We start from the raw sequence: 26,533 nt of genomic DNA on the forward strand, positions 1-26,533 counted from the left end.
AGTTGTGTCTCCTTCATCTRTTTGCAAAGAATTACTTCAGTCTGMCTRCTTAAAACTGCATATAAAGACCAAAGCTTTCTTTGTCTAGATGTATAGAGAAGCTTCTTTGTGCATGTAGCAACACTTGATAAATAAAAACATCCCACTTAAACACCACTTTACTCCTTAYGTCTCCTGGGTAAGCCAGGCATAGACAGAAAGTTTCCACAAAAGATGGAGTTGTCTACTGGTTTGAAAGAAAAGTCTATTACCTTTGGATAGTGCAGTCTGTACCACTACAGTGAAAGATGTCACAGTGCCTCAGCAAATACTGAAGTCACTCTGAAACAGCAGTGAAGCCAAAAGCATTCAAGTGTCATGCCTTTATCACCTCCTTCCTTCTCTCAAAGTCAGTGAATACAGCCCTTCATTTAGGAATGAGAGAGATTCACAGTTAACACAACAGGCCTGTCACAGCTGCAGATATTTTCTCCTTTCATGATCTTATTGCGAGGAAAATAGCCTTCCTCAAACTTCGCATGAGCAATGAATCAGTTGTCCATTGTAAAAAAAAAAAAAAAATCACTGTACTAGGCCATTAATCTCATTAAATTCTGGGGTCACAACTTCTCATCCGCTGTAGCTGAGCCTTATTTCCAATCCATTCATTTTTTATTAATCAAACTTTTTGTTGTTTCTGTTCTACTTTGTGATAGCATCTATGTGTTTAAAGGTTTGRTTTCTCCTCTAGAGCCTCCTCCTCCTCCTCTCCAAGTTGTTTACAGTTAGAATAGCATCCTGCAGCCTCCTTAACTACATGATAGCAAGGTCCTTGTGCCCAGCCACCTTGTGTTTATTCTTGTACCCATGGTGCTTGAAGGGTAAGGCTTCTGTGGTGTCACATTGTCCTCAAGAAAAACAAATCTTTCCCAATTTTAGGCATGGGAAAATTTAGTCTTGTTCTTTCTCCACAAAAAAGTTTCTTCTTGATGTACTGAGTCAAATTGTGAATGTCCCATTCTAGCCCTAGTTTAATGGTGCCGTTTACYCATGCTCTGCCTGTTCTCACATACAGGGCACATAGGAGGAGATGACAGACCTGGAGCTTTAAAAGAAAATCTTTTGGTTTTCACATTAGTTGGCATGAAAGTATTTGTTACAAAAAAAAACTGTAACACTCTTAGAAGACTCAGCAGACACCTGATATATCTTTTGATGCTTCTTCCAAGCCTAAAATGGAAAAAAATAATCCAGATATAAGCCTGGGTCTCCTGTGAGACTTCACTGTTAATTTAAATGTTTTCTCATTCAAGTCTTACTATGCTGACCTGTCTTTTCCCAAATGCTATTGAAATATAAAAAAATCCMMAAAAAAATCGTAAGGTAATTTGAAGAGCCAAGAACTATGATATATGTTCATAATGTAAAATTTCTACAAAGAATGTGGAAACTTTTTGCAGCTTCAGAGAATTGCTTGCTGTTTGGCTTTTACAGTAATGATAAACAGGGGCACACCCTGGTCCTCCTTGACAAGAGAAGCAGAGAATCTAGGGTTGATTTTTTGTTAATATAACTCTGAATATGAACTTGGGTAAACTGCTGAAAAGTGAACTAGTCCCTGCAGTGCACTGACYATTTCACACAGCATCCTGAATTCCGCTCTGCTCCTGTTATCCTGAGAGGCTTCTAGAAAGGCAATACTGTCTGATGCAGTCTGGCTTTGGAAAGAGTTCCTGTAATCTGCTTTACAAACACTCACTGAAACAAAGAACAATACACAACCAAATGAAATGTGCTGCATCGGTTGAGTAACATGTTCAAAACAAATAAAACCATCTGAAAAGYGAGTCRAACAATTACTTCCATTCTTCTTTTCTAAAAATCACTGTGTACAGTAGGGTAGCATCTTGAATARCTAAATGCCTCTCCAGTACAACACACAGACAAAACAAGAACAGTCCTTCAATATTWAAAGCATTCCTGCTGTGTCACATCATGGTGCCTGCACAAGCTGAATTCAAGACTTTTCATTGTTAAGAGGCACTACCATTACACTATGCTTTAATATGGATCTTTGCCAACAATCATAAATAAAACACTCACTCATAAACAATTCGTAAAGGCAGTGTGTCAGAAGGTATTTCATTAAAAAAAGGCTTGCTTCAATCGAGTGGAGTACTGTAGTCCATGGCTGGCTGGGGCTTTCTTTAGCCTGCGTATCTCTAGGTGTTTTGTTAGTTCCCAAAAGGCTTTTTAGTTAATGTAAGCTATGTCTAGCAGAAGACCCTTCATGGTAATGGATGGAAAGTTCACAGCTAAAATGCAGAAAAATATCAGTGCCATTTTCAAGAGCCGTCTAATGTGGGAAACCTGTAAAAGCTGTGAGAAGATAGAAAAAACTCAAAATGAGTTACAGAATGGTGACMAGAAAAAAAATTAACCTGTGGTGAAATTAAAATTGTATTTGTTAAATATTTTTAAAGATTAAATCTCTAAGTGAAAACTTATTCAAATATACTGATCCCTGCTATGCAAATTCTGAAATTTTCATGAAACAGAAAATATTWTATAGTCTGCTGCATGGATAAAATAACTGGACAGCCTTTCTCAAATACAGCATGAAGCATGCAAAATAAAAGATGAATGTCTGTCTGTTTGTAGACTGCAGTGGTGGTCATAGCAATGAAGAGGTTTCAAGGACTAATTTTTTAAGTAATCTTCTATTTTTCCTGCTTTCTTGAYTACTTCAATATTCTCTGCAGTTAGCAGCTCACCACATACATTGGGAAGCATAAGGCTGAATTGCTTGTACAGAAAGCTGCATTTAGTAACTCATTACAAGGCTGACATCACTGAAACAAAAGTTCAGTCATGTAGGGATGTGGCAGAGGTTATCGTGCAGCACATTACTAATATACTGGGGGGAAAGATTATGTCAACTGCCTGCTAGTGTCCACATCCAGGATGAAATCTCCCCAGGGAATAAACACTCTTGGCAAGCACTGAAACCCAGAAATCTTCACAAAGCTGTTTGCAATTTGCAGCCAAAACTATCCACAAATGCTGGGAATAGACTACAGTCCTTGACAGMACACAACTCCAGACATTTCCATGGGGGAAGTTTAATCTACAAGGATGTAGAAATATAAAACAAAGTATTGCTCAAAGTACTGTTTGTCAGATCATGTGCCTCTAATTTGGTTTCCAATGACATTACACAGCTGCAGCCAATGGATTCCAGCCAGGTCCAACAGTCACTGAAGTTCTTTCTTGTTTAAATTTAGTATCTGAACATGTTTTGCCCATCATTAAAATGGAGAGTAATTGCTCAAGTGAACTGTAGAAGTTACAACTGCAAAGAACTCATTAGGTCACCTAGTCCCATCCTCAGAGCAATGTAGGATTGAAAACACATTGTAAGAGACACTGAACAGCACTGCATTTGTTTTCCTTTTCCCCCCCCCCCCCTTTTCCTCTTTTTTCCTTTATTGTAATCATTATTAGTATATTCAAAAGTTTAAAAAACAACCACAAATGCCAGTGTAAACATGCGTCAGGTATATAAGTAATATAAAGTATTGCACATACAAAAGTCCTRTGTAAGGAGTCCTATCTCCTTACAGTGCTGTTTCATCAGAATTGTGCAGATGATGTGATTGCAATGAGCTGCTGATATTATTTCTGAAGCTGCTACACACAATTAAATATTTACAAAAGCCAGGAGCTCACTTTTTTTTTTTCATGGAAGGATGATTTGCCCGGAATGTATGGGATACAGAGGTGTGCAAATACAGGACAGGCTTGCTTTGTCGTGGTACTTATCAGCTGATCTCTTTAATGTACAAGGGATCAGCTCAAAAACATTTGGAGGAAGAAGTATGTTAATGGCTTTCTGGGGGATGGGGAAGCTGTCAGGCACCCCCATTCCTAGGAAATAGAGGTTCTTGCTTGTGTGAAGAACACAGGTGCTTCATTTCCATGTTCAGAGGCACRTGAATCCTCCTCTCAGTAAGTCTTGTGGGCACACTGCATCTGATAAGCTAAAGACTCCATAAAGGTCTTCTTGCAAATTTGCCTTAGATATGAAGATGTAACACAACTCCTGCTTGGATTTCCCAGGTCAGTCTCCTTGCAAGAAATTATAAAACTGTAAAATCTCGTGTCAGACTGACAGAACTGACAAGGTCTCATGACTACTTCTGTCTTGAAGTATTAGGAAGCAGAAGGGCAGTTGTTAAAAGGGAGCCCAAAAGTGGCAGAATGGATGAGGCTATTTACCAGATGAGAGGCTGAGATGTATTGGAAAGAAAAGGAACTCAGGAGAAGGCAAGTGATGTGTGTGTGTTTCATAAAACGAACAATCCCTCCTGAAGTTTACACAATATAGCTAATTACACTCCCACAGGCAGCACTGGAAGACTCAAGGTTTCACATACAAATGTGCACAGATCAGGATTTAGARACCCTACTGAGATAAAGACCATTTGCTGACAGAAGGAAAAGAATGAAACACTCCTTCTTCAGAATCCTAAACCTAGAAAAAAATAATAAAAACTAAGTGTATGTTTTTACTCTTTACCTCAAAACTTCTTTCCTTCTTTTTGTTCATGCTTGGCTGGCTGGCATCCTATTTTTGTGCATTAATACAAATCCTGCCACCCTTTCCTGCAAGACTTTACTTAAAAAATAATTATACTAAGCCCTAAACTTTGCCAAAAGCAACACTTTTAAGATGCTGCCAGCTTGTAGATTGAAAAATAAAAAAGGCAAAGTATTCTATAGGTGGACAATTATGGCTGTAGCTGTTTCATTTTAAGAGGCAATTTCAACAATGCAACAGGGCAACGGCCAAAAAATTCAGCCCAGCCCCAAACCCCCCAAGCCTTTTCAACATCACCAGTGTGGCTGTGATAATTTAAAACYGTGTTTCAGAAATGACTGTGTCAGTGTACAGCTGCCAGCCTTCAGCAAAGCAAGGGCAGGGTAACTCATCCCTGCTCTGTACTGTGCATGGATTTAGTTAGCTGCRTGTGATACTGCCAGCTCTGGGCTGAAAGAGATACAATGTGTACTTGCTTATCATATGCCTCATCTCGTAAAGTGTTCCATAAATCTTCTGCTTTGCAAAACACCTTGTAGCCCTGGAAGTTGTGTTCTGGGTGTACAATGGGTTTACTCTTCTATTTACATGCAAAGTAAGTACATGGTTTCTACTATTTTTATCTTCTCTCAAAATCTATGTTGATGATTATATCAGATACTTATTCAAAAAATGTGGAAAAATAAATAATTGTGCTCCATCTATAAAGTTATTTATAGACTACCTTTGTGTTTCAGATGTACTTTCACAGTACTGATATATTGCTTGTCTCCCTGAGCCATAATTACATAGAAGTTCTTAGGGAGGTTTCAAAGGCATTCTGCATGATACAGTAGCATTCAGAAGGTTTGTCCTGGTTCATCTTCCAGACWATACAGCAATGAAGGCATTCGCTCCTTGAGAGATTCAGGCTTGTTCTGGAAGCATCTCAGTATGCCACATGTGCTCAAAAGCATCTGCTGAAATGTAGACTGRCTGGAATATGGGATAAACATTCTCTTCAGTGGCAAATGCGTTTATAAGGCAGTGATAAAGTTGCTTTCTTTGGCAAGGATGGCCATCATGTGGCATGTTCTCAGAACATTGCATAGATCAGATTATGACACCATGTCACTTGAAGGTACAAAGGAAGACTGGTGGAAGGAATCCTCCATTTAATCCTCATCTTGTTTCAGGCAGGATTCTGTCCTGAGCTGTCACTCTCTTCCTTTATGCATCAGTAGTCTTGTTATTTGTCAGCTGTTGCCTGTCAGCCATGTCATCTTGAGGAGGTCTAGCTCTGTCAAAGAAGCCACACTGCAGAAAACAATYAACAGAAACAAAGATGTCATGGTAACACAAGCACAGGAAGATTCAGCTGCAGTCTGATTCCTCACTCAGGCAACCTGAAACATTGGATACAATGTATGGCAGGCTGATAGACTGTGAAGATATTTTATTTCTATCCAAATCATTCCCTATGAAACTTTTAGGTGCAAGGCATTGAGCTCCAAAGTATGGCTTTAAAAATYCAAATTATGAAAGATGTCTTTGCAGAAGATGTAAAATTGGTCCGAATGCTGATATGGACTCATGCTAATGAGAAATCTGCTCATCTCAGTCCAGCAAAGCGCTCATTCAGAAGAGATTTAGATTGACAAGCAGTAATAAATAAGAGAGGCGTAATGTGTGTTGGGAAATGTCSACAGGACAGTGTTGTGACCTAGTCTAAACCTGACCAAAGATGAGATTCAYCTTACTTTAACTGCCTAAAAGTCACTTTTAATTGAAAGGGTGAAAGCTCACAAGATGTTAAAGGAAAGTACCACTAAAAGGAAACTTCTCTCATCCTTGCATGTTTACACATAGCTTTTTGCTGCTGTTATTACCTGACCAGGTGAATTTGGGAAGTATAGGCTGTAGCATAGGCTGTACACCTAACCACAACCTTCAGGCAGCTAAAGACAGATAAGCCATATCCTAACTTAAGGAATTATTTCAATCTTCTTTTTAATGTGAACTGAGAGAATGGACAAAARCTACACTGTAATATAGCAGTTTCCAGTAACTTGTCTTAAAACTTGTGAAGGTAGAGTAACAGCCAACATAGAAATAGAAAACTTTAACACAACACATGGTATATTTATATAAAAGGAAATCTTCTAAAAATTAATTCTCAGAACTTGGGAGTGTTGTTCCATGCTGACAAAAACTGGAAATTCCTGAATCATTCAGAGAAAACAAAGTTAGAGTAACTTCTTTTTGAACCTAAACATCCTGAGCTAGAGGACCATAGGTCTTGGGAAACAAAGCCAAACTCTGTATGCCCATTTATAACCAAACTTCAATAATAAAGGAGGACTTTGAAAACAAATTTTCTGCATAAAGGTCAATGACACTACCATGTCAGAAATGCCAAAACAAAAAAGACACGTGTATTGTGCTTTTGCTCCAAACTGTTAAAGATCACAAAGTTACAGACTCTTTYTTTATCTGTTAGTATCTTCCAGTATCTTTCAGGGTTGTTTTTTAATTTTTTTTTAAGGCAACAGTAACAGAAATAATGCAACATACCTTCCACAAAGCTAGGGTCAGCAGAGCTAGTACTAGTAGCCCAAGAAGTATGGCCAGTATTATAACCCACAAAGGGATCTCAAATGAGACATTTGGGGTGGACCARACGACAGATGTTCGGATCTGCAATGAGAGGAATACATTAATGAACAAAAATGAAGCAAATAAAGCACATCCAACAGTAGAATACAGAGGTCAAAAGCATTTACTTCAACAGCATTTTGCAGATTAGAAATACACATTGACTGAAATTCTCCCTTGTTGGCTTCATTTATTGTAATTTCCTTTCCTATTTTTCACTRTAATTATTAGAAATTGAATTCACACATACATAAAAAGTCTTGTTGTATCAGACATACAAATAATTTTCCCATAATAGAGGGGCAAAAAAATGCCCTTCTATGTAGATGCTTCAAGAACATTCCAGGAGCAAAGTCCTACTCRCATGCGTGCTGGCGCAGCTTAGGCCACTACACTGACTTTCACTGAATTACTCTGAAACAATGGTTGACTTCGGCCCAAACTCTTAATTCAAACCACAGTAGATACCAGCTTCATTTTTCTTATTTTAATTTCTGCTGACATACCAGTATACATTTTTTCCGATGATTTGCATTTCAGCTAAGCAGTTCAAAACTGAAACACAAGCAGTGTGTATTGTTCTTGTGATAAAGCCTAATGCACAGTATGRTATTATTTTCCTTAAAAGAAGCCAAGCATACAGATTATTACCTCAATGGGAAAAAAGCATGAAACATGCCCTCTCATTGTCTGAGGCTCTACAAAGCAGCAGATGTTAACATCAGTTACCAAAGGTTTTAATTGATTTGGCAAACTTCTCTCTTTAGATCTTCATGTGGACAAAAAGTAGTAATAACCCTTCTGTATTTCTCCTTTGGGGGACATCCACGCTCTCATCCTCATTCTCCTTTCCATACCTTGTACAAAATTTATTATATGCTCTCAGACTCTGCTTGGAAGATTCCTCATCAGTCTCACTGGACATTTGCTCTGTCCCTGCTGCTCCCAAGTGGGAAGGAATGAGTATGAGCTTTCCTTAGCTCTTCTGCCACAATTGTGTYCCTGTATTTTCTCAAACTTTTTGCTTTTTTGTTAGCCTAGGAAGTGATTTCTCTCTGGGGTTTTTTTCTTGGATCTCTCTCTTCTACTTCTAGTTTCCCTTAAACAGGATAAGTATGTGACAGATGGAAGTTATTTGCTTTATGACATGATGAAATCAGTTTGCAAAGAAACTGATGACACAAACTCTCAAATGATATTCYTCTTCTGTGCTCAAGGTAGAGCTAGGAAATCTATTCTTTTAGTTTCTTGGCGAYTGGCCAGTCCTTGAGCTGCACTCACTGTAAATTGTCTTTTTACAGGTTTTTTTTTTTTCCTTCCACTATTACCTTAGTGACTGATGCACTAGAAATTTAACAGACCACTAATTTCTAATTAGCTTGTTGAAGGAACAGCAGTCTAAGTTTTAAGAATGGGCACAACTCTGTTGTTCAGTGCAAAACTGTCTCAATTTCTGTGCCTCTCACATCTCTCCTTGAACATGGCAAATTTAATAATTTAATCCTTTCTGCAACATCCAATCCTTTCCTCTCACTTTTTCTTGTGATCARCATTCTTTCATAGACTTTTCATTCTGAAAGCACCAGTAGATCTGTCTTCCAGATAYTGTCAGGCTTAACTGGAAGACACTTTTGAATAGCCCTTTCCACTTCATGTGAGCAGCCAACTGCTCCCAGCTCTGACACAGAACTTACAGAGTTGGCAGTCTGGTGAGCTCTACTGATGCATGTATTTTTCATAGTATCTCTCACCAGGAAACAAAGAGTAGGGACAAACTTTCTACGTAGGATACCACTTGCTTTCTACCAAAGCTTACACTGAGGGTTACACAGAAAGTTCCAAGACACTGCCCAGTCCTGTTATTTTTACTTTAACATTGGCCTGTACCCTGAAGATGAAGTACTTGCAGTGCTGGCCGTACCATTTTTGATCTAACAAACAGCTAATATATATATATACTTTAGAGCAGCTCTAAATAGTCATGATTCTAAAATATCTCAAAAAGATAACATCTGTGAAGAATAAATAAATATGTGATCTAGTAAAAGCAAGAAAAATTATTTTAAAGCAAACATCATTAATAAAAAAATCCATGAAATCTCACCCCTATGTCCCAACAGATATCCTGATGGTGTGATCAAGTGATCAACCATGCCAGTGCAGGAATACCATTCCCTGCCCCAGCCTCCTCTCTGCATTGCTTAACCACTGCAAAATTTCATAGGCTCTCTGCATCATTAAATTTAGCAAGAACAGAGCTCATTTAGTAAGGATAAAATGTTTTTGAATGGTTCTGCTTGTGTCTCAGAGTGGCATTAAAATGCAAGAGCAGAGAAAATGAGAGAAGGGTCATCTGAACTGTCTGCAGAGATTCTTCCAGAGAAAAGCCAATTAARGATAAAGATTAATTCAAATAAAAGKTTAACTGATGAGGGAAAACAGAAMGGATGCAGTTKCAAGGGGTTGCAYGAAGCCTRTAGAAAAYAATGAGCTCAGCTGTCCAAGAAAGAAAGCTTCTCCCTTCTACTGCTTGAAAATCGTGAACGCTGCCCTGAAGCAAGCCTGATCACATAAAGCACAAGAGTTGGGAAGTACTKATGACATCATGGGCCCCAAGACAGTAAAACCACATTGATTCAAAAAAACCCCAACTCATTCACAGTGTGCACTTCYTCTGTTGGTAAACTCTGAGGTACTACTCACAGGAAGCTACAAATTTTAATTATTGTTTGGAAGGGACCTGACACTTTCAACATACAGATTGCATATCTAAATCATCTAAGAGTTGAGCTTCGCTATGGTTTCTGTCCTTAACACTGTCACTTGCCTGAGCATGTTGCTTTGAAGCTGGAGCATTAAGCGGAAAGACCACTTATAAAAACCATATTAAAATATTTGTAAAACAGCAGCAAAAATAAAAGGCAAGCAGTGGTTTCTGTTGTCTCAAGTTTAACAAAATGACTGACTSAATTTTACAGCAAGATCAAACCACAGGGAAGACCAATTTGCATGCAAAGGYTTTATTTTGTCATTTCTGCTGCTGATAACTTCAAGCCAAATTCCTAGGTAGCATACTGTGACTGAGATAAATACAAGAGGAAATGAGTTAGCATTGCTGCTTTGGGGTGGATTGCAGAACATCAGCAAAACAGAACAAAAAGATTCTGACAAGCTGCTGGCCAGGTATGGACGGTTTGGTACATGGACAATAGTCCTGCTTCTGGCTAGGAAAGGATTAAATTTTGGAGTAGACTGGAGGGCACATGGCCAGGACCTGAAGGTTACTCTGTACCACCTCGTGTTATTGCTGGAGGTAGGGGGAAGGGAAAGGAGACCCTTCCAAAGTTCCTCCCAGTTGAGTAAGAGTGGCAGAGGGAGTTGTTGGGTATTGTCTGTTGTCAGCGAGTTTCCCTGTGAATCATTCCTCCCTTGTACCCTGTCATTAGTATTGCTGCTGTTACTGTTAATTTTCTTATTTTGTTGTTTCCTGTAAATTGTTATCTCATGTGATGTGGATCTTCCTGAACATCCTAAATAATTATGAGCAGCACTTAGCCTTGCTTGTGCTGTCTGAGTTCAGAATGTTTTCTCCCTTCCTCCTTCTGTCATTCTGCCTTTGCAGAGTTGAGTGCAACTTGTGGTTCAATTTCAGTAACTCAGCTGGAGCTAGACAAATGTTGAAACATGAACAATAWACTGTAATCTTACAGAAGAGCAGGGCATGATGTTTATAATCCTTAGATRATCAGCAATGAGCAAAACAGACAGCAGAAATTCAGTGTATCCTGTACTGAGCAGAATGCTGCTGCAAAGCTGGCACATCTCTCTTCTTGTTCAGCCTGAGAGCAGCTAACGAAATATTTGTCTGCTAAAATCTCAAAACCATCCTGTCACACCCACACCCTTTTTCCATGAATCCTTCTTTGTCTTAGGTTTTGAAAGCAAGGGAATGGTTGTGCTAAGTACTTGAGATTTATTTCCTGAGCAGGGAATTATTTGTAGGCATCAGTCTCATTCCTGCCCTTGGTGCATTACCAGTAGAATATAATGCCCCTGGGCTGCCACTCTTTATACTATACATAAAGAATTGAAAGGCTACTAATGCAATTGCTGGTGAACATTTCGACAACTGCAAGTCCTGAACACCCACAGAGTTGAGGCAGAAGCTGGAGGGGAAGGAAGAAACAAAACATCCCTTCAGTTTTGTCTGTTTTGTTTCACCGTTTTCACAGAGAACTGTCCCTCCTTCACCCCATGCWGTCCCACAACAGTTTTACATATGATTTTGATTTTAGATAAGTTTGTATTTTCAGCTTGGATTTCTGTTCTTCTCCATGTGGTAGATTTAGTACTGCAGGATCAGAGCCAGGAAATGTTTCCATCWAAGGTGGCCAGTACGAAGAAGTGGAATTTTTACACAAGTGTTGCATGTTGACACTGTACTTCAGATGTGTGTTGGCTTTTCTCTCTGTTAGGACAAAACTTTAGGCTGAACACTGAAAACAGTGCTTGCTTCTCTGTCAGGTGGGTGAAAAGCACAGCTCACAGACTTGAGAGCAGCCATCTGACTTCTGACACTGCTGAAGATCTCACACTTTTTGTATGCAAAGGGTGTCAAAAATGCCATGTGACTCAGGCACTGAGATGAGGGTGAAGTCAAGCCAAGAGTTAAGGACACAGCCTTTGTTCACTACTGGAAATAAAATCCATGCTGGTCTTAGCACAGATGATGTCTGTGAGTCTTTAACCCCTCCTGTGGTTCCATTAAAGTCACTTGTTGCTTATGAACATGTTCTTCAGGGGAGGCTTTTATTTTCTGGTTTTAAAATGTGCYGCAGTTAAGCCCATTTTAAGTAGATAAAATAATTATAACATTTTTTGCCACTGTTTTTTGTACAGTTTGGATTTTGCTTCTGATTTTGGTGTTACTCAATGTGTCTTCAAAATAGTCTTTGTTTTCTCTGAAGGGAGCACAAAGCAGAGAGAAGCACATGCAGTAACCTGCTGGTTCACTGGCAGTTCCTTGTGTATAAAAKGGAATTAGATTTGACTTGTGCAAACTTTGGGCACCAGTGGTCCAAATTCAGGGCATGCTAGTGGGATTCTCATAGTTTGTTTTTTTCTCCCTGGTCCTTTAAAAGACACATATTAAAAAATAAAAATAACTTCTCCACRATTTTTTTCTGCTACTTTAAGAAACAGTAGCTAAGTCCATTATTCTTTGAGTGCTACTACTCTTACTGCAAATTATGACCTTCCTTTAGTCTTTAGCAATTTTGTTTACAGAGGCTGGGAAACAGGATTCTTTTGTACTCCTACATGTCCTCATCCAACCTTTGCAGCATGATGTTCTTATATGTTCTGAAAAAATGCTCAAAATAGAATGYAAAAGTTCCCTTGAGCTTGAGGTTCCATTTATTTTTACACTTTACAAATGTTTATGCAAACACATTTCATGAGGAATATAAGCTTGTCTAAAGCAAAAGTACTATCATTGTGTAATATCTAGGAAGAGTTATAAGTCTTAGTCAGAAACCAATTTTACTCACTGTAGGACACTGGTCAAACAGTTTAGTCTAAAGGCATCCATAGTGAAAATCCTATCAAATATTTAAGAAAGGCAATTATATTTTAACAAACTTGAACTGCAAAGTGGCTCAAAAATCATAAATTACAATGGAGCAAATTGTTGCTTATTCTAACTTTGTACTTTTTGTAATAAAAAGTGCTTTCATGTTGCACATGAAATTCACCATGTAAGATAGTATTATTTACCACAATAATACTTATAACAAAAAAAAGAAAATTTTCTCTTGAATGATACAGATGTTAGCAAGGAAATCCAACCCAYTGTAAAACATATAATTGCAATTCTAAGCCTATCAAAATATATAGAAATACTGTTACTGTTGTCAGTGGGTTCTGGTTTTAACCTTCACACTAATTTTCTGTTTGATGCATTTTAACTCTAATGTTTTACTATAAAAGATCCATTCTGACACTCATGTAACATTTCACACACTTTGTATTATGACCCTGTGTTCAAAATCCATGTATCCAAGACCTATATTCCACAATGATGGAAAAGAAGTCCTCAGTGTTGGAAATAAGACTACATGACTCTGTAGGTTGCTGATGTGTATGGGATTATTCATGCCATTAAAACTAAATGTAAATAACAGCCTGCATAATTGGAATCCAGCACTATATGAATTAAATAAAGGACATATGCTTTATTCTTTTAAATATATTACCTTTTCTAGATAAACTTTGAAGTGTTAGCTGATTATTAGACATATACTTTTGAAAATCAATTTTAAAAATATTTAAATCTTTCTTCCACTTCCACCCTTTCATTGTCTGAAAGAAAACCATAAACCTTGAAAGAAATCTTTGGAAGCTTTTAAAACCCAACTAGTGATCTTTTTCAGAAGGAGCAAAATATTAAGCTTTGCCCAACTTCAAGGAAATATTTCTTCTTGCAAGTGGAACATCAAAGAACTGGTGCATATAACACATTGAGCTGTAGACCTGGCAAGCATCCACTGCCATGTCCAGATATGAAACTACATAAAAGTGTTATCATTTTTCAACATTTTACAGTTGCCATTACAGGCATTTTGCTGTAAATCATCTGCTGCAAATAATAGGCATTATACTGGCTGGAATATGAGAATGAAATGCTTATCTGATCATTTGGTAAATCATCTGACACTTGTTGAGAACAGCAGGCTATCAGCTGGGCAAAGCACTTCAGCCCAGATGAAGGCCCCACTATCAACAGAATTCTGCACATGTGTTTCTAGTATGGAACACATGCTGCAAGAAAATGAAAAGAGCCCAAGTGTATCTGTCAGCTTGGTGCCTTTGAACCTCTCTGGATGAATACTGCATTAAGCATCAGTTTTCTCTAGAGAAGTAATAGTTCTTCTGATGATGGAGACTGGAGTCACTGTGCACACAGAACCAAGATTTTACYGTGTTTCTTCCCAAAGCCATTATCAATCAACCATTCAAATCTGTGCATATGCAAAACAAAACTTTATAGCCTGCATCCTCTAAACTAGAGTCAGCTATAAAGTGTATTATTCTGTTAGTTTTCTAGGTAAGAAAATATTCTGTCCCTGCAATTACATCTTAACAGATTGATATATTTTCATCACAATTTGACTTGAAAAAGTTTGAACTGAGCTTAACTTCTAAAACAAGGACAGTAACTGTTAAATCTTTATRAAGATGAGAGTAATAAGCCTTAAAGTTTCAGATTACTCTTACACTAGAATAAATTTTTGCACTCATATTTTACTTATTTCTATCAGTAATGACAAAATAGAGTGAATTTTAACCACAGTATTARACACCATAAGAACCGAATTACTTTAAAGTGCTCCCAAGCTAATGCTTTGGCATCAGCAAATAATTAAATCAAACTTATGCCTCCAAAATTAATTTTTCATATAGTACTCCAGGGCCATACAAATCTCTGTCTGCAAATAAGGTAAGTACATTAGCATCTATCTATCACTTCTGTAGGGATTAACAGATAAATCTGTATCTTGCAGTTGATGTACTATGAGGTGGAAACTCTAAGAGGCWTACAGACCTTCCTGAAGATCAGGATAACTAAGAAGCTTAATAAAGGTAAGAGATAAGTTGCTGTAGACAATACACAAACTTGTGTGAGAGAACTGCTGACTGAGAGAAGAGTGAGATCTCTAAACCTGAGAGAAACATGATTTTGAATTTTGCGCAAAAATTTCCTCCAGATATTTTTTTACCCCAAACAGAATAACTAGATATTTGCTTTCACATTTCTGTTTTCTTTTGGGTGAAAAATCCACCCTGATTGCAATGAAGTAGTTTGCACATTAGTGCAGCAAGAAATTATTTTAAATAATAAATTTATTATTTTAAATAATAATTCTAATTAGAATCATGTATCATCAACTTCCACAGAAAACAATGAAGTTATTTCCTTTAGATATTCCAGAATTTACACTAGAAACACAGAAAAGACCAATCTCAATATTTTCATCTATAAAAACCTCCACAGCTGTGATCAGAGTGATTCACAAATATGCCATTTTCAGTTACTTACTGCTATGCTTCCCTCAGGGAGCTTTGCTGGTTGTACTTTATATGGCATGCTCTTAACTTCGAAGGACACATTGGAAGAAAGACTATAGAGATCATTCTTTCTCTGAAATTATAGAAAAAAAGAAAATATTAAAACCCATATTTATATTTAAARGCATTATGAAAAATAAGCAGACAAAAAAAAACCCCAGAGCACTAATTTCTTAACTCAAAGATGGTTACTTTTGAGTGAAGAGTGCAGAAATACTGAGACCTGTATATGTCCATAAGATAAACAGAGCATAAAGATACAATACAAAGGCCACATGTTCAAAATGGAGAAGAGGGGTTAGATATGCAGATCAATTACTACAACTTCTCTGCCAAGCAGAGTCACCTAGACCAGGSTACACTTAGAATGAGATYAATTTCCTATTGCAGTAGAGCTCARAAACCCCACTCACCTTSCYTGTTTACTATGTTGTGTCAATTTTAGAGGAATGTATAGCATTATATATAGCATATAACTGGCTGCCTAGTAAAATATTTATAAAGCTGTCATTAAGCATCTCAACAAACCCAAGATGTGCAGACAAAACATGCAACTGATTTTTTGGGTGACACTACATGCAACTTATCTTATATATGCCTTCCCCTGTAAATTTGGGGTAGTGATATGGATCTCCTTTGGAAGTGATTTGATATTCTCTGAAAAGCATTAGATGGTTAAGTGCTAATATGGTCAATGGAATCCAGAGGGTTAGGAGTTAAGATTGTTATATCCTTTTATAAGTATTATTATATCCTATTTTTGCTACCTGGCCTAATACTCTATAAAATATGATGACCTGAGAGCCTTGTAAGTAAAACAGTCTTTCCTTTTGTCACCAGCTTTTCATAGTTCAGTATATTTAGAACATTGCTGTCACTTCTTAGATTCTGTTCTGCAAAGCTTTCACCTTCCATTTGTCAGACATTTAGGAGTTCTGCTCCAATTACAAGATTTGCTTCCTATGTGATTGTTCAACATCTTTTTCTCTGTTTTTCCCTATAGTTTCCTGTTGCATCAGAGCCATAAACCCTCTCTAAGAACTGCTTTTCCCCTTTCATCTGTTTTGTTGAGAAAGATTGAGGTAAAAAGACCCCTTGATAATACAGCTATTTCTTTCCGTCATTGATGGAAAAAGGTTTGTGAAAATGAGCTGAAATAAGCATAACATAAATCTGGGAGTCAACTTGGATGCATCTGAATGACCATGGCCCAAATCAAAGTTTTCACAGAACTGCTGTGTTTGGAGGTCATCCCTGTAGTTTGTTTACTTCAAGCATAGGCTCTGAGTAGACTCAACTGGAGCAGAATGCTTAGGACCACGCTCAAGAATGGAAACTCCACAATCTCAAAAAGCAACCTATTTTAGTTTTTGACTAACCTCAAAGTAAAAAAGGATTTTTTTCTTATCTTGAAATGGAATTTCCTGTTTTTCAATTTGTGCTTCTTCCCTGTTCCCGGATATTGAGAAGACCCTGCAGTGTCTTCTTTACTCCCTCCTATCAGATATTTATGCATGCTGATGAGAGCCCTCCTAAGGTTTCTCTTCTTCAGACAGAAAACTGCCATCTCTCAGCCTCTCCCAGTATATCAAAGGCTCCAAGCCCTTAATCATCATTGTGGCTCTTAGCTGGACATGCTCCAGTATGTCCATGTCTCAGGGAGCTCAGGACTGAACTCCAGATCTGTTTCATCAGTGCTGAGTACAGAGGAAGAATCAATTCCCTTGGCCTGCTGGCARYGCTATTCCTAATGCAGCCCAAGAGGCTGTTAACTTTCTTTTCTGCAACGGCACACACAGTGCACTCTTGTTCAACTTTGTGTCCCGCAGGACTCCAAGATCCTTTGCTAGAACACTGCCTTCCAGTTGGTTGTTCTCCAGTCTGTACTGATGCATAGGATTATTCCTCCTGAGGCACAGCCCTTTGCATTTCCTCTGTCACACTTTTATGAAATTCCTGACAACGTGCATCTCCAGCCTGTCAAGGTTCCTCTGAAGGGCAGTACAACCAACTGGTTTACCAACCACTCTTTCCACTTCACTACCATCTGCAAACTATYGGGCTATCAAGTTGGTAAGCACAATAACCCTTTCATAAATCCACACTGACAGCTTCCAACCACCTTCTGTTCTTGAGATATTCACAAATGACTGCCATATTTTTTCYCCATCACCTTTTCTTCTCAGGGATTAAAATAAAGCTGACTGACCTATAGGTCTCTGAATCCTCCCTGAAGACAGTTGTTATCATTTGCTTTCTTGCAGTTTTCAGGAACTCCCCCCAAATGCCATGAACTTACAAAGATAATTGAGAAAGATCTCATATTGTCATTACCCCTCCCTCAGAACTTGTGTGTGTATTCTGTCAGGTTCCTTGGACTTTTGYATGCTCAATTTGTTTAAATGTTCTCCTGTCTTGATATTCTTCCAGTGAAAATAAATGWTGATAGGTGCAAGTTTCCTCTCTAGCTGCAGCGGCCTTGGATTACTGTATGCAGATTTTACCAGTAAAGATAAAAGTGATGGAGATATTGAGTAACAGCCTTTTCCATGTCCCATTCAGCAGAAGACCTATATTTTCCTTAGTCTTCCTTTGGCTGCTGATGTAGAAGCCTCCTTAATGCCCTTTAAGTCCCTTGCAAGGCTCAGGTCCGGGTGGGCTTCTGCCTTCCTTTGTCCCTGCATTCTCTAYTCCTTATCCAGACCCCAMATTGACTCTGATTCCAACTCTTATGTTTCACAGAATCAKAGAATCACAAASATTGGGAAAGACCTCCAAGATGACTGAGTCCAACCTTTGACCTRTCACCATCTTTGTACCAGGATGGTAAAACTCCATTAGTCAGGATGRACAGTTCTTGMGCTCAAAGGAGGTAATTATGATCCTGGAKATCAGTAGTTCTGCACTTCTTTTTCCAGGAACATCTCCTATGTACTTCTTTCAAACAGATCCTGCTCTCSTGAGCTCCAGGGCTGCAGTTCTGGTATTTGCCTTGTCCATTCAGTCTCCTTTTTAAAAACTAATTTTCTCTGCAAATATGTGAGGCTTTACTGGTGATAAAAAAGCCAGCATATTTATTGCCTTCTGGAAGTCATCTGGCTATGCCATAATTTTGTTCTTTTAAAATATTGAGAGCAGCTGAATGGTTATTATCAGAAAATTTAACCACTCCTTGGGGCTTATACTAGGAAAGAGCAATACTAAAAAATCTGTCTCAAACAACTACACAGGAATAGTAAAATCAGCTACTTAACACAGATGGCATCAAATGAAAGGGAAATGCCTTTTCTATCAATAGTGTTTGAAATGAAACATTAGACTTGGTAAGTAAGTATTTTTATATACTTTCATGATGCTGTTCATCTATGAGGTGATATTCAGAAATATATTTTTTCTTTATAACATTATTTTCCATGTTCAGACTCAAGCCATTCTTCACATTTTATTCTTCAGCACTAGATTCCTCCTCACAAAAAATCTCAGCATGTTTCTGTAGCTGTGCATTCAGAAAAAAAAAGTCTGAAAAAAAACTTTCTCAGTTCTAAGTAGTTCATTCTCAATCCTAAGCAGTTCATATTAAGCAGGATTCTGGATACGATTTATATGATTTATAAAAGTAATCTGTAATGGGGAGAGCAGAAGAGGTCGTATTATTGAAAAAGTAGACATTAGACATTCAGCCTGATTGGCCAAGGTACAGCAAAGACATTAACTCTTGAGAAACCTCCTGTAAAGGAAACTCAGCACTAATGGAAAAATAAAGCCTTTCACCTACTATACATGGCTTATTTCATTTTCAGCTTATATCAGCAACAAGACCATCAGAGGAGGGTACTTCCTATGGCTTTGTGGTTGGCTTGGTTTAATAAGCTTATGTTGTGACCACAGCTACCAACTCGCCTCAGCCCTTGGTTAGGCTCCTGGAAATGCTACAATACAGGAATGGAGACTATAAAAGGCTAGAGAATATCTTCCTGCATTTACAGAATTATATGTTTGTGGCCAAGGACTTGAAAACAATGACCGTGGTCAACACTGGCTGCAAGCAGGATTCTTACTTGTACTAACATCTTTAAGATACAAGCAGCTGTCTTTCCTTTTATAATTCTCAAGCCAATTGTAAGAAACAGCATTTCTTTACCATATAATTTTTAAAATAGCGTATGTTTAAATATTCAGTATTTACTGGAAGCTGAAGGACTTGTGGTTTGAAATTCAAGCTGAGGACTTAGTCATGGCTCAAAGGAAGGGGAAGAAAGAATTTGGTATTTGTGACAGTGCTTAATGACCAACAGTAGAGAGCCCAGCCCTAAGTACATTGGTCTTTTGTAGTTCCCCTTGTGTTAGAATGAGCAGAACCTGATCTTGTGCTCGCTGCTGAGACAGTAGTTTGCAATGTTCTAGGAAGCAGGCAAAACATGGCCATCCCCTGTGCTGCCTGGGTGGTAGATACTGCTGAATGTATTTATTAAAGCTTCCCTCTCTACATGCTTTTGTTTTACAAATAGATTTTTGAATTGAATTCTGTGTTTTCTTTAAATATTGTGAGACAAAAAAAGCAGCCAGAAGCGAGGGAAAGTGTTCACAATAAATATTCAGTGCAGTGTTTTCCTAAGTATAATTGAGACTGAAATAATGTGAGAAGTGCTGGGAAATCTTTCACAATTTGAAGGACAGTCCTCCAGGCTCCAGTGGAATGCTGGTGCTTTTTGCAGGAAGTTCAAGCACAGACCTGCTGACCCAACCAAGCATCTCWAAGGCATGTGGGCATCCTGGGCAGAGGGCAGACTGAAACACAGGGTCAAATCTGGCTCCCAGGGAGCTTGACTGAGGGGGAGAGGAACAAAACCTTTAGCAGCTTGAAGACTGGCAGATCRTTGCTGTTCTGCAGGTTTGAAGAGGGCAGCTACTGGAGAGACTCCCYAGCATGACTGCTCCATTGTCTCTGTGGAGAATTGTTCAAACTCTTGGCAATCCTGTTTCTGCCTAAGTGTAGCCATCGAAGTCTCCCCAGCTGAAGTGCACGTACTTTCCCTGTGGCAAGCTACATACTGTGATGGAATTTTCGCCCCAAGAACTTATGAGTGTTGCACGYGGAGTTCAGTGCTGTTACAACAATATTGGCACTGCTTGATTAAAACATGTTTCCCTTCTTGTCTGCTGGAGTCTGGAACACTTTAATGACAAGAGGGTAAGCAATACCTTTTAAATACATGCTTTGGGAATTCATTAGCTTGCCTTCCTTGACCAATACCTCCCAAAACCTGAACTGCTGCCAACAAAGYAGCTTACATAAATGCAGAGTAGAGCTCACACAAGCACTTGTTCTTGTATTTATTTTCCTAAAAATGTATGTGTGACTCTGTACATGGCCRAAAAGTATTTGTGCTATTTGTAGCAAGAGGATATGTCTACCCAAATACATCTGTGACTAAAGACAATACTCTGAAAATCAACACATCCTTCTCTCTGTCATTATACTCTTACACTTCACATATTGTATTTTTCACATTCATTTTAAGAGTCTATTTTAGGTTATAATAGWGGCAGCTATTTTGTTCTGATTTAAGAAGACTTCAATATACAGATTAGAATGGCTATCAATTTAAGATATTTATTTCTTCATATACCTAACATTACCTATACTGTAGCACATCTAGCAAGAGTCTCATGTTCTGCTCTTGTTAACACTGAAAATATTYTAAACAAAAATGAATGAAAACAAAACAAGCCCACACCCAAAAGACCTCCAGTTAATTCAGCCCCATGCAAATGTCTCTTTCTTCCTAGCCTTCATTCCACATAAACAATCAAATCCAGTATAATATAGTATTTTTGGCCACAACCAAAGTTCTGGTTTTTACTTATTTTGTTTTTTCAAATAACAAGTTTTTTGATGTTACCGAAAATTTCGTTGATGACTTCCTCCTTTTGTTATTTTATGTGGCTTGAAGGGCAGTACATCAAATTTTTGGCTTTTAATTCTCAGTCAGAATTAAAATAATCTACTTAAACTTCCATACATGGCTTATATATGGCAAGGGCACAAGATTCTCTCTCACTAATTTTTCTGCTTCCCCACTTCYATCCACAGACAGGGAATTTAGGCTGGCTGCAGAATTACTCTTTGAAAACACTAAGTAATCTTCCCTTGACTGAGAAGTTTTCCACTAGACACAGAAAGAGGTTCTGAGGATGCTGAGGATAGAAATTATTGATCCTCAGGGTCATATTCTACTTAGAGATTGAATAGTTGCTCCCATAGTAAAGATGAGAGGAAGAAAAGCGAACAAATAAAGGATCTTATACAAGAGCTAGGTCTCACCTTTCTCAGATCACCTGCRCCACTTCACCTCTGTTCTGAGCCCCAAGCCTCTGCCTACAAACATGTGCTGCACACTCAGTGTGCATGGGCTACCTGCATTCTTTCTCCAGTGGCCTCTGTGCAGCTAAACTGAATCCTTCCCACAAAAGCATKACCTGGCCTAGAGAACTTCTACCACACTAAAGAGGCTCTGAGTTCACCAGTATTAAAATAATGAGATTCTCAACAAAATTTCTCATCATGGAAATACAATTAGAGCATGCACTCTGACAGTGGTGACAGCTCCASGTTCCAGGCAATGAAGGCAAAGGTGGATGATGGGACTGGGAAGACTTGTAGCTGATGGTCCAAACCAAYGAGGCATTACATCAGGCTCTTTCTCATATTCTGTACTCAACCAGAGCTCTTGATTTCTTTTTATGTCCTTGATGCAGCTTCAGCAGAAGRGAACACCAWCATTTTATAAAGCAGGGATGTGGGGCCTCTCCAGCTGAGTTGAATTGAATTTCAGTGTCTTCCAGTCCTGAATTATCATTAGACTGCCAGYACTTGCTTCTGGCAATGAATATGGAATAAGCCAAGCCCTCTGAAAGTCTTTCAACTAATTCTATAGGTATCTCCTGAGCAATTTTTGGATTCTGTGTTCAGTGAGGATGGATATATTCCCACTTAATCCTGATTTGGGTGCCTATCCTTCTGATAAGGGATAGCCTCTAGGCACTGCCCTGATGATTAGCGCAAGTCATCTTGCTTGCGGTGCCTCATTTTCTCCATGTGCTGAACAGGGAGCCGAGGAATTTGGTTTCAGTTTTTGAATACCAGTCTGGGGCCAGGAACTTAAGATATTGGTGTTGCAGCACATATCACTGTTAATATGTCAAGCATACATTTCCATTTTTAGGCATCTAAAAAGAAACAGGATCAGTGCATGTTCAGAAACACTGGAATAATGAGTATTTACAGAAAAGACAAAGTATGACTTTGGGTACCAAGAAAGTACCCAAATGCAGTGGTRCTTCCCTTGCCTTTCAACTCTTTCTGATAAAACTAGATTTTTCTCTCTTCTAACTATTAAAGTWCAAATTCACATATCTGGGACTGCCAAAAAGCCAAGAGTGAAACAATACAATTATATTCAATAACATTAAAAGAAACTAAAATAAACTTAAAACTTCTTGGAAACCTCACACACCCTCTGTGGCTTTTTTACTGCCTCCCTTAGCTCTCCCAGAAGGAGATTTGTATCATTGTGAGGAGTTTTCAGTACAGGCTGAAATAATAGCTAAGAATGAGCTGAGCTCCACATCCCACAATGTTATAAGTTCCAAAGAACTTGGAGCCTGAAGGTTGTCACAAATCARACAGATGGTACAGATTCATCTCTTAGAAATGTGTTTTCAAAACAGATGTTTACTAGACAACTCCTGAGTCTATGGAAGCACTCATCCGTGTAAAGAATACTGGGCAAGATCCCCTGGGTCTCCCTCAGATGACTCAGAAATACAATTACACAAATAGGGACATAGTGGAGCCCCATCAGARCACAACGTAACATAACCATGTAAGGTTGGTTCTCTTTTGCACGAACCAGGCTATTATTTGCCTGATCAGCAAGTCTGAATCCAAAAATCAGCTTTATTAGAGGGTTCACATTTACAGCCAGACTTTGAAGTTAATCCAAAAAAGTCTGTGATTCTTCTTGGCCTTTGCACAATGCCTGTTTCTATCTCTGTTGGCTGGTTGAGAAATTCGGGCTGCTTTATTTATTCAAACATGTCTAATCATTGCACGTCATTTAACTGTTATTTGTAATGGGAGTTTGGGTTTTAAGGTGACATATTACAACTGTCAAGAGACAAAAGGGTCAGCTGTTGTCAGTTAAACTAAGYGGAAGAGGAAGAAGTCACTCAATACATGACAGATCTTTTGTGGCAACAAAATATACAGGCTGGCCCATATAACTTTGATAAAAAACATTAATTATTTCATCCTAGCATAAATCAATCACTTCCAATAAAATCTTTCTCAGGTTTGCCTTAGCATATCTATAAGAAGAAAACACATCATGACACTGTGTTCTCGGCTTTAACAAGCACAAACAATTTCTTCTGCAAGTCATCATGTCTTAATTTMGATTATAACACAATTGAGGAATGTTGTGTGTCACCATTATTCTGCTTTCTTTGGCATGAGAAAATTTATACATTAACTGAACGTGCARAAGAGGTTACAGTGTTGCTCTAAAGACTTCTCCCCTAAGTTTCCTGAAAAAACCATGACTGTGGGGCTTAGTCTGGCTCTTGAACAGCCTTCCCTGGTTCAMAATAATCTCATCCTGATTATTTTGACTGTATTTTAATCCTCAATTTGAATCTGCAGATTTCARTCTAGTTAGCAGCAGTTGCATACTTACTAAGAGCAGATTATGACCYTTTTAGGAAACTAATTATGTCCTACAGTCTTTTATGGTGATGGCTGTATAACTGTCWATTTTAAAAGGGGCTCTGAAAAAGGGAACTGTTTTGAGATGAGTGGAAGGAAGACAACCAGACCCTAGGACACTRTTTGCTGTCTCTCTCTAAGTTTGTATGTGAAATAGGGATCATACTACTCTGGCAGCTATTTAGACATAAATGGGTGGGTGCAACAGTTTTCTGGGGACTACCTTTTTCTGCTCAGGAAAAAATTCTGTTGCTTTGAGTGAAGTTTTTCAGAGCCTTAACAAGACTTGCAAATTACTATTCAAATGACACAGAAATTTTTACAGGGAAAAAGTAAAAATCACAGCCCATAAAAAGTCTTGTTTGATAGTAAAGTTAGGTAAGGCCAGTGGAGTAGGCAGAAAATGTTCTGGTAGGAGTGTTTCCCATGAGGTCTCTCCACCCAAAAAATCTTCAGGATGCTTGATCCTTTTCCCTGCTCACGAGCTGGTATAACATCCATCTCTGCCTGGAGCTCACTGAGTGAAGGGAGGCGCAGGCAAAGCAATCAGGATTTATTAAGGAGCAAGGAGGAGCTAAAGGGACTGCAGCACTGGCATTGCCTGGTGTGTTTGCACACACCCAAGTACCAAGGCCCAGCTTTGACCCTTTCCCCATCCAGATCAGAAGGAGAGAAGACAAAATGTTTCAAATCAGCTGGATAATGCATCCTCTAAAGATATCTTGTCACTGTCTATAGAATTAAGCGACCAGCTTTGGCATCTAACTTTCAGATTACTAAAGTTACGTAAAATGAATTCCACCGCTCCTGYATTAAACATGCCACTGATTTTCATGGAGTTATCCTTGTTCTGAACCTAAGTCAGGCTAACTAAGGTTACTTCCTAGAAAAAGATTGTTTTACTGAGAGTCACTAAAAAAAGGAGATTTCGTGTCTTCTGTAGCTATTTTATTCCAACTTTTACACATCCTCTGTTACAGCCAAAAACTCAGAGAACTTCTGTTTCTCATTAATTTTATTYAACTTTAATCTCTTACAGATATTTCTTGTTATATACTAAACTAGACTTAGGAAAACCAGTATGAGGCTAATTCCCATTGAAATAGCTGTAAATAGCCTAGAAATTTCATCGAAGGATCTATGCAGAGAGTTTTTTTACGAGACCTTGCTTTGGGCCCTTACAGAGTTAATTAGATTTCACCAGCAGAATGATGAAGAGAAAAACTTGACTGAATCTGGAATATGTCAGGCTCAGTTCCMAGTAAGGAAGCTAGCTAAGGGAGCTAAGCTTTATCTTGTGCTTGGTGAAAAAAATGATGAAGATTCTCTATGCTATTGCTTGCCCACTTCAGTGCTCAAAATTGTCATGCATTGTTCTAGTCAAGGATAATATCTCTGCCTCTCTGCCTGTCTTTGTGTGYTAGGAACAGAGAACTGGTGCAGTGAAGTTCTTAACTGAGCTTCTTAGGGACTAGCCTKTGTGAGATTGCTGAGCAGTCTCTTAATGGAATTAGAAAAAAWTGGAATCAAATTCCCATCCTTTGTCTCAACAGATAGGTTTTTTCTATCTATAGTTATAGAGATGCTTACATACCAGTATTTTTTGTCCTTGCAAAAGCTGGCACCAGATGATGTCCATCCCAGTTCCCGGATTTGAGAGGACAGAGACACATCCAAGCTGTCATGCTTTTGGGCTTAAATTTGAACSAGAGACTATTTTTTGCACTAGCAGATGACTCACTCAGCAAACCTAAATGAGGTACATCCAGTCTAGAGTAGCCTTCTCTTCTCCAGGCTGAACAAGCCCAACTCTCTCACCCTTTCCTCATAGGATAAGTATTTTATTCTCCCAATCACCTCTGTGGCYCTCCTCTGGGCTCACTCCAACAGCTCCCTTTATGCAGTGTGAGTATAATCCTGAGAGCAGAAGTTGCAAATGCAAGAATTTGCAAAGAGAAGTTTATTTTTATCATGGTCTACACTGTCCCTTCTGTTAGTAGTAARACCTACTGTCAGTACATGGGTGTCATGATTCATATGAGTTTGACACAGATTACTCATTCCTAGATTAACAGAGAATGAGTAACAGTGAATTTTTGATCTGGACMTAGTATACACAATATGCTGTTTGGCTCCAAGAAGAACCTTCCATTGGGAAARAGGTTATGAATGCAGACACATCATTGAGACCTAAGAGATTATAGATTTGGGCCAGACCAGGAAAGCAGAAATAAAACCAAGAAAAGCACTGAAAAACATTTTTGGAATTTTCAGGTACAATTCAGGACATAAATTTGAGAAGGAGTGACAGCACAAAAAAGAGAAAAGTGAGCAGCATCCAAACAACCCGGACAGGAACCAGTGAGATGTTATCTTCAAAGAAAGTGCTAACAAAAAGTATTTGCATTTGACCCATTTAATTTAAT

The 26,533-nt window shown here is 38.4% G+C and overlaps 1 protein-coding gene across 1 annotated transcript in view; it reads right to left on the minus strand.

The window, feature by feature from the left end:
- Nucleotides 1–553: 553 nt before the first annotated feature.
- ITGA8 (integrin subunit alpha 8) overlaps nucleotides 554–26,533 on the minus strand; it is a 108,038-nt gene continuing 82,058 nt past the window's right edge. The window contains exons 28-30 of the mRNA XM_057383274.1: nucleotides 15,312–15,413; nucleotides 7,133–7,255; nucleotides 554–5,875 (exon numbers count right to left, since the gene is read on the minus strand). Of these exons, the coding sequence (XP_057239257.1) occupies nucleotides 5,789–5,875; nucleotides 7,133–7,255; nucleotides 15,312–15,413 (312 nt within the window). The 3' untranslated portion in view covers nucleotides 554–5,788. The remainder of the gene's footprint in view (nucleotides 5,876–7,132; nucleotides 7,256–15,311; nucleotides 15,414–26,533) is intronic.

Source organism: Malurus melanocephalus, unplaced genomic scaffold, assembly GCF_030028575.1.
Source record: "Malurus melanocephalus ecotype Western Australia unplaced genomic scaffold, MMel_1.1 scaffold_14, whole genome shotgun sequence".
In the NCBI taxonomy this organism is placed as follows: domain Eukaryota; kingdom Metazoa; phylum Chordata; class Aves; order Passeriformes; family Maluridae; genus Malurus; species Malurus melanocephalus.